The sequence below is a fragment of the Magnolia sinica genome, chromosome 11 (genome assembly GCF_029962835.1).
Source record: "Magnolia sinica isolate HGM2019 chromosome 11, MsV1, whole genome shotgun sequence".
Classification (NCBI taxonomy): Eukaryota; Viridiplantae; Streptophyta; class Magnoliopsida; order Magnoliales; family Magnoliaceae; genus Magnolia; species Magnolia sinica.
Window position 1 is genome coordinate 13,483,862 of NC_080583.1, and position 9,529 is coordinate 13,493,390.

Sequence of the window (9,529 nt, forward strand, 5' to 3'; positions counted from 1 at the left end):
AATGACTGTCATCTACAATCTTAAATTATATATATATATATATATATAAAATCACTTCTCAATAAACCCATAACTACTGTTCAAAGCAACATTATACACCTACGATTAAAGATATCCACAAAGAATTTATGGGCATTATGATCTACCGCTGAGATTGTTCTAATCCCATCCACACGGGGTTAATTGATTAGAGCATGGGGTGAAAATTTCCAGGGCACTGGCTCCAATAGAGGATTCATCACGGTTGGAACACACCGAAACTTAAGTCCCGATTTCAAAGATGGGCTCGGTCCAAAACTTAGGTGAGTCACACCAAAGGAGCGAGGACGCCCACAGAAGAACCATACTCGGCCATCCGACCAGTTAATCTGGTGGGCCCTACTAGGATGAAGAGAACTCTAAAACTCAGGTGTAACACAACGAGTTCATTTTGAAGGTTGGTGGTGCAGCCAAAATGAGGGAGATATCATCATGGTGGGTGGGCCCATAGAAATGGGTGATTTCCTCATCCTATGAAGATCGACTACGTGTACGGTTCTGATGCATAGGGTGTTGATGTACCAGACGTGCACCGGATGCAGAAAGCTCTGGTATAAAGATGAGCTCGATTCAACGGAAAGGCGACCGAGTCTTCTCCCTTCAGAAAAGCCAACGGACATGGATTCATCTTCCCCATTTCTCCTTTCCTCACCATAGAAATTCACAAATTTATAAAAAAATAATAATAAAATAATAAAATTCCATTTTTTTGGTTTTCCCATTTCGATCTGTGTCTGTTCGACAAAACAACGCCGTCTCCTTCCTTGGACTTTCGCCCTTCTACGCACGTCCAAGGTCTCTCTCTCTCTCTCTCTCTCTCTCTCTCTCCAAAAAATAAAAACAAAAAACCCCATTTTTCAAAAAAACAAAAAAACGCCATTTTCCAGAAATCCAGACGATTTCAAAACAAAAAAAAAAACCCATTTTCCAGAAATCCAAACAGTTTCAAAACATCAATGTCTCTCTCTCTCTCTCCAAAAAAGTAAACAATAAAAAATAAAAAAAACCCATCTTCCTTGCTTCCTTAATCAAAACAATTTCAAAACCTCAATCCAACATCAATGCCCTTCTCTCATCTCCTCCACCATTGCAATCTCTCTCTCTCTCTCTCTCTATCAACTTCTCAAAAATTTCACTCTTGCCCTCCACTCTCTGACCTTGGAACGTGCGTTTTGTTAGGTTCTCTTTTAGAATCAAAGATGCGCTGAACTCTCTTTCTCTCTCTCTCTCTCTCTCTCTCTCTCTCTCATTATAGAGAGTTTCAAAATCCCTCAATCCCATCTCGAAACTGCTTTTTTTTTTTCCCTCCTACCATTCTACAATGTATCTTCCACCTTCATTCTAAAACCCCAAGAAGAAGAAAAAACATTGTACGGAAGATTCAAGCATTTTCGAACGAAATCATGGCTCCATCGTTCAATTGGTGGGGCAGGGAGAGCCACCAGAGCACGCCTTTAATCATCAGAATGGAGAACCCCAACTACTCCATGGTCGAATTGGAGGGCCCCAACGACGAAGATTTCATCTCTCCCACTGGAAAAAGGAGCTCCGGCAAGACCGGCAGGGGGAAAAACGCCAAACAGCTGACTTGGGTCATGCTCCTCAAGGCCCACAAAGCCGCCGGCTGCCTTACCTCCATTGGCTCCGCAGCCTTCGGGCTTGCAGCCGCTGTCCGGCGGCGGTTCGCCTCAGGCAGGATGGACTCGGAGACGGCGAATGAGGTCGAAGAGAATCCTACAGTGAAGGGCAGGTTCTACTCCTGCATCAAGCTCTTCCTGGTGCTGTCTGTCGTAATGCTGGCGTTCGAGATCACCGCTTACTTGAAAGGGTGGCATTTTGCGGGGCCGCAGTCGCAGCTGCCGAGGATATTCTCTTCGCCATTGGAGATTTGGGGTCTGTTCAATTCATTGTATTCTAGCTGGGTTTTGTTGCGGGTGGAGTATCTCGCTCCCATTCTTCAGTTTCTCTCCGACGCCTGCACCATTCTGTTCTTGATACAGAGCGCTGACCGACTGGTTTTGTGTTTGGGGTGCTTTTGGATCCGATGGAAGAAGATAAAGCCCGTTCCGAAACAGACGGTTGAGGATCTCGAAGCCGGTGGAGCAGAATTCTTCCCCATGGTGCTTGTACAGATTCCCATGTGCAATGAGAAAGAGGTGCTGAATTCTAACCAATTCTGCCATTTGGGTTTTCGTTGATTATCCGTTTTGCATATGATTTGGTTCTGAATTTTGTGTTTTTATGTGATTTCTCAGGTTTATCAGCAGTCAATTGCTGCCTGCTGCAGTCTAGACTGGCCGGGTTCGAACCTGCTAATCCAAGTCCTCGATGATTCAGATGACCCCACGACGCAGATGCTTATCAAGGAAGAGGTGTTGAAGTGGCAGCATAATGGGGCCCACATTGTATACCGGCACCGTGTCATCAGAGACGGGTACAAGGCTGGGAATCTCAAGTCGGCAATGAATTGTAGTTATGTCAAGGACTATGAGTTCGTTGCCATCTTCGATGCCGATTTTCAGCCGTCTTCCGATTTCCTAAAGAAGACCATTCCCCATTTCAAGGTCTGGGTGATTGAGATCTTCGAAAAATTCCTGGTTTCTTTCGTTGAAATTGTAGTCTCGATTCTGACATTGTGGTTTGTTGCTGCGGGCAGGATAATGAGGAAGTGGGGCTAGTGCAGGCGAGATGGTCGTTCGTGAACAGGGATGAGAACTTGTTGACGAGATTGCAGAACGTGAATTTGTCATTCCATTTTGCAGTGGAGCAGCAAGTGAACGGCATTTTCATCAATTTCTTCGGGTTCAATGGGACTGCTGGGGTGTGGAGGATAAAGGCATTGGAGGATGCCGGAGGGTGGATGGAGAGGACGACGGTTGAGGACATGGATATCGCCGTCCGTGCTCATCTGCATGGTTGGAAATTCATCTTCCTTAACGATGTCGAGGTATGGTGCCGCAAATATCATTGTCATTATCAACTACTGCTATTTTGAATCTGCGTGGAACTTGATTTCTCATGGATGGGTGTATGTTTTGATAAAATAGTTAAATTGGTTTCTAAATTGCAATTGGTTGGCAGTGATTTTGGTAAAAAATGGTATTGACAATTGAATAAAATCGAAAGCTTTGAAGGACTTAGTTATGATTGATGGGTAGAAATGGTTGAATATGAAGTGGGTGTGTTCTAGAAGTGCTTGGATTGTACATTTGCAATAGGTGGTGGCATTTTTGTAAAGAATTGGTATTCATTTGTAGATAGGATTGGAAGTCTTGAATGTGGGAGATGGCTAAGTTTGGAGTTTTGTTGTGTTGTGTGAATCATAGAGTAGGAATAGTGGGTGGATTTCAGGGATATGGGGTAAATTTGCAAAAGTTAGTGGCAATTTTGGAAAATTTTAAATGAATGGTTTTGCTGACGTTCCCACCTTTATGCGGGACGTTGCTACCTCCCCGAACCTTTTGGATGACATGTGGGATGCTCAATCATTAATCAGGACGGTTCATTCAATGGCACCATTCGGAGAAAGCTATGGTGGAAGAATAATGCTGATTGGATGATCCCAACCCTTTGAATGTTTCCACCATCTGTTGTTTATGGGCCTTAGTTCACGAGTGGGATCTATTGAATTGATATTTGAAGATTGTGAATAGACCTATTTTGTTCCTCTGGTCAATCCTGACTGTCCGTTTTCCATTCTATCAATTCGATACTTAGGATCATCCTATTGGTAAGATTTTTACATCATGGCTTGCTTCTAGTTGTGTGAATGAATAAATGGTTCAAATCGATGATGGGTCATCCCATGTGTCATTTAAAAGCTTTTGGGACATTGCTAACATCCCTATAAAGGTGGGGTCATTAGCAAACCCTTGAATAAAATTGGAGGTTTTGAATGTGGGATGTAGGGTTTAGTTTGGAATGATTGATAAATAGCTGAGAAGGCTTGAAAATTTATAATCTAACACATTGGTATTAGTAAACTAACATATTTGTATAAGTAGCTGAAAAGGATTGAAAATTTGTAATCTGACTCGTTGGTATTTCTTAGCTTGAGTTATTCCAGTTGTAATTGGAATGACAGGACTGGTCTGAAACAGTTTTTGTTTTCATTTTTTCTAAGAAAAGAAATGACTGGAATTGCCCTTTTCTGATGTCGTATAAGATGATCATGTGTCTTCATTAGTATTTGTTAGAGAGAAGGGTAATCTTGTCTTTTGAATAAGTGCAAAATCTAGACTTTTGAGTTTTAATTTTCCTTTATCAGTATATATTTTCAGCCACTTTTTGCTCAAACTAGGAGGGATATTCGTTCTTCACAGAGTATTCTGATTATCTTTTTCTTTCGTTTTTTTTTTTCCCCTTTTAATTTTTAATTTTTTTCTAATTAGGAAAGATTTAGCCTGCTCAACCATGGCCCGCCACAATATCCACTGACTACATTGACTGTGTGTGGGGTTATTGGGACATTCATCCATGAGGAATGATCACAAATGTTCAAACGCATGTGAATTCCAATAGGCTCAACTTGAGTGGGACCCACTATGGCGTGTGTGTCATCCAACCCATCCATCAGATGCAACTAGGGGTACAACTTGTGTGGGTTGGGTCGGGTGAGGGTCAACCCGAGACAAATCCAACCTCAAGAGGACCCAACCCACAACCCGATCCAAATTCCAACCCAAGGTGCCTTCCTGAAGACTTCTAAACCCAATCCAACCCGACCCGACCTGACCCAAATACATGTGAGTACTCCCAACCCGACCCAAATTCAAATCGGACTGACGTTTTTCAACCCGAATCCAACCTGAGGACCTTGACAATCGGACCCAACCTAACCTGAATTTGGGTTGGGTCAGTTGTTGCCGCCCTAGATGTGACCTCCAATGTTATGTGTGGAGCCCAATAATAAGCCAAATAAAAAACTTAGGTGGGCCACATCATAGGGAACAATTGGGAGCAATGAGATGGGGATGCTCACTATACAACTTTCAGATTGTGTGTGGGACACAACTTACTATGTATATTCAATCTAATCCAGTCATCAAATGTCCGTTGGTATGAAGGGACACCTAAATATAAGGTCATTTCATAACTCAGTTGTGCCACACCACGTGAATTTAGATGTTTTAGGCGCAATTTTACACTGTTCCCTATGGTGTGGCCCACCTGAGTTTCAAATCGGCCTGCTTTTTGGAATTTGCACTGAAAATTCGGTGCACACCTGCTGAGCCGTTTAAGTTCCGTGTAAGCATCATTGTGGGGTCCACAGAAGCTCGAATGTGTGGGAACGCACATACCCTACATCCATACAAATTGCTTCAGTTGGACAGTCCTACTTGCTAGCCATCCTCTCAAATGAGTTCTCCCATTGAATGTGAACCTCTGTTTTAATGCCCGTCTGCTGTCAAGAGATTGGATGGTGCAATTTTTGAGGTGTGGATCATCCACGGTAGGGCCCACCTTCTTTATGGTAGGATAGATATTGGGAAGCTGACCAATATGGGTAGCTGCAGGCTTCTTGTTTCCAATAACCGGCCTTCATTTTTACACCTTGAATTTATAAAACCGTTTCCATACCTTCTAATAAGTTTCCTTCCCGTTACAGTGCCAATGCGAGCTACCGGAATCATATGAAGCTTACAGGAAGCAGCAATACCGGTGGCATTCTGGTCCAATGCATCTGTTTCGACTATGTTTACCCGATATCATCCGATCCAAGGTAATATCGATTTCTGTCCACGCTCAATTATCTCAATGCTAAGTTAGTGTTTGGGTGTGCTGCAAAACTGTTATTGCCGGGGCTTTCCAAGCGAGCTTAACACTCTTGGTGCTTGGGGCGGCATGAAAAAGCGGACCTGCATTGTGCCGGCTCGCATTTTCCTGCCTTTTCTGCCCCAAAACACAAAAGAAACAGTAAAAACGATGGGAAGGTTCTGTTCTTATCTCAAACATGATACAAAAACATCCTATCCTTGGGAACCGTGAGCACCCAAACAGACCGAAATTGAATGTGTAAGGGATCATTTTGCAGCATGGAATTTAGGAATGTGGTATGGAATTGCATTTGGTCTAATGCAAATTCCACCCAGCGTTTGGAAACGACCGGAAGGATTGGATTAATCTAGGTATCATATCATCTAGTCCCAATAGTAAATACTATGGGATTTCTGGTGGATTTCAAAATCTACTACATTTGTGGGCCCCACATCGATGCATGTGCTTTAGTCACATTGTCCATCCATATGTGCCCTTTACACGTGATAATCGAGTTGCATATGCATATAGGTGACTGGCATCAGTTGTAAAATCCGGTCCGTTGATTTCAATTCCATGGTCCAACAAACGCAGGTGATAGAATGTTTTTCCCAAAGGAAGAATTTGATCTCGGACATGGGATTGGATGGTAAAAATACCATGGTATTTCTAGACCTGTAATCATTATGTAATAATGGTGTTAATTCCATCTAATGCAATTCCATACCATTTAATCCTGTATTCCAAACAGGCCAGAATTCAATTTCAGGAATTGAATTCCTTGAGAAGTGGATTTCATGTCTCGTAACTTGGAATTTGATTATTTGAGATGGGCCCAGAGTTGGGAATCTGTGTTTGGATGCTGTGAAATGAGCCTGGCATTTCTAAGCAATTCAAAATATGACTGTTGGACTGGAATTGGCAAATTGCCTTTTGCCCGAAGGATTAGATTCTAAATCTAGATGCCCCAAATTCCAGTTTGCCTAACCATCCCGAATGAGAATGTCATTGTCCCCTCTGTTTTTTTATGTTCTTCTTATGGTGGGCTGTGCAGATCAGCATTTGGAAGAAGGCCAATCTCGTATTCCTCTTCTTTCTACTAAGAAAACTGATCCTCCCCTTCTATTCCTTCACCCTCTTCTGCATTATCCTCCCAATGACCATGTTTGTCCCCGAGGCCGAGCTCCCCATCTGGGTTGTCTGCTACATCCCCGCCACAATGTCCTTCCTCAACATCCTCCCCGCCCCAAAATCCTTCCCTTTCATCGTCCCCTACCTTCTCTTCGAGAACACCATGTCCGTCACCAAGTTCACTGCCATGATCTCAGGCCTCTTCCAGCTTGGCAGCTCCTACGAGTGGGTGGTGACCAAGAAATCCGGACGCTCGTCTGAGGGCGACCTCGTCTCGCTGCTCGACAAGGAGCCAATGCACCATCGAGGCGCCTCCGCGCCCGATCTCGATGCCATCGAGAAAGAGGCCTCCCTAAACCAACAGCTGCAGGAATCCCAAAAGAAGCATAACCGAATATATAGAAAGGAGCTGGCATTGGCGCTTCTCCTTCTGACGGCATCGGCCAGGAGCTTGCTTTCCGCACAGGGCATACATTTCTACTTCTTGCTCTTTCAAGGGGCCTCTTTCTTGGTGGTGGGCCTCGACCTGATTGGCGAACAAGTCAATTGAGAGAAACAAGAGATGCCCATTGTCATGGGCCCCGCCTAGTGAACATCCCGATGATCCAAACCGTTGATGGCGAATGCCATGTGTGGCCTATGAGATGGAGAAAAACGATACTATACATCACAGACATGGCACATGAGGCAGTGCAGCCGGTAGACAACGATGAGGAGGACGGCTTTTCATGCTCTCCCTCCCTCCATCCCTCACCCAAAGAGAGATTGTTAGAAGGAAGAACTCCTTTTTGTTCTCTCTTTCTCTCTCACCCAAAGAGAGATTGTTAGAAGGAAGAACTTTTTGTTCTCTCTATCTCTCTCACCCAAAGAGAGAGATTGTTGCAAGGAAGGACTCATCTTTGTAGAGAGGTGTAGATAAAATGCTGCTCTCTCTCATCTGTAAGATGTTTTTTTATTCTTTTGTAAAAGATTTTTTTTTTTCTTGAAGGAGATTTCAGTTACTACAGTTAGATTCCTATGTAGAAGAGGATTTCTTATTTGAGAATAGGAAATGGGTAGTTAGAAAAGAAGTCCCAATTCTCTGAATTCTGCATTAACATGTCTTTCACATTGCATGCTACCTAATGAATGGTCCAGATTGATCACCCGTGTGGGGAAGTGGCCCCTCATGTTAGCTGTGAGGTGGGCCCCACATAATCATGTGGTGTGTTTGTATCCATGTATGGGAAGCGGATTTACGTATTGAGTAACTGGGTAAACTGTGGGGCCCACCATTGATGTATGTGTCTTATCCATGCCATTCATCTATTTTTTCAAATTATTTTAGGGCATTAGCCCAAAATTGAAGCTCATTCAACGCTCAAGTGGACCACACTACATGAAACAGTGGGAAAAATGAGGAAAAGCTCTGGGAGCCCCACCATGACTTATATGTTTTATCCATGCTGTCCATCCATTTTTTCAGCTCATTTTATGGCATGGGCCCAAAAATGAGGCAGATCTAAATCTCAGGTGGACCACACCATAGGTAACAGTGGGGATTGAATGCTTACAGTTGAAAACATTTTAGTGGCCACGAAAGTATAGGTAAACTTGCTATTTGTGTTTTCCCTTCATCTAGGTCCGTGTGACCTTATCAACAGGCTGGATGGCAAATACACATAACAGTGGGCCCTAGGAAGTTTTTAATGGACGTTCAATCAACACTGTTTCCAGTGGTGTGGTCTACCTGAGATTTGGTTCTGCCTCATTTTTGGGATCATGCCCTAAAATGAGCTAGGAAAATGGATGGACGGCTTGGATAAAACACATACATCATGGTGGGGCCCACAGTTTTGTCACCATCTAGCTGGCTGGCGTAGGGTCGCTAGCCAGTAGAATGTATACTCGACCCCAACCTGCAGGAACTTTCTGTAGTCGGAAGCTACGTGGAGCCCAACGAGATGTCCGTGAGAAATCCAACCTGTCCATCAGTATCTCCTATGTGCGGCCCACCGAGACGTCTGTGTGAAATCCAATCTGTCCATCAGTTTTCTCCCGATAATGCCAGATCCAAAACTCGGGTGGACCAGACTACAGGAAACGGTGGGGTTGGAATACCGACCATCAAGACCTTTACGGGGACATTAAAGTTTGAGAAATTTACCACTGTACGACCCATTTATGGCCCATTTACACGTTGAAGCCGGGCTCATTTTACCTTACCAGAATAAGCCCCAGCTGTACGGACGCTTCCAAATGCCCCTGCTTTTTTCCTTCAAGCGGATCGGCTGGTGCTCGAAGACGAGCGCTGACGCTCCTCGAACTCCGAGTTGTACGAACGGTTCAAAAGAAATCAAAGTTACGTGGGCCCCACAGTTATGTATTTATTATATCCACAACGTTCATCCATACTTCGAGATCATTTCGGAGCATTATAAAAAAAAAAAATCATATCCAAAGATCAACTGGACCACACCACAGAGCAGCGGAAAATTGATTTTCACCGTTGAAACTTTTGTAGGCCTGCCATGACATTTATTTTCCATCCAACCTATTAATAAGGCAACAAAGAACTGGATGAAGAGGACAAACAAATTTCATAATGATCCAAAACTTCTGT

The 9,529-nt window shown here is 43.7% G+C and overlaps 1 protein-coding gene across 1 annotated transcript; it reads left to right on the forward strand.

Annotated features, from left to right (window-relative positions):
• Positions 1-611: 611 nt before the first annotated feature.
• Positions 612-7,997, forward strand: LOC131218847 (probable xyloglucan glycosyltransferase 9). Its single transcript, XM_058213703.1, has 5 exons — positions 612-2,195; positions 2,295-2,603; positions 2,696-2,986; positions 5,648-5,761; positions 6,851-7,997. Exons 1-5 carry the CDS (start codon positions 1,443-1,445, stop codon positions 7,475-7,477), a joined length of 2,094 nt encoding a protein of 697 aa, XP_058069686.1. The 5' UTR covers positions 612-1,442; the 3' UTR covers positions 7,478-7,997.
• Positions 7,998-9,529: the final 1,532 nt, after the last annotated feature.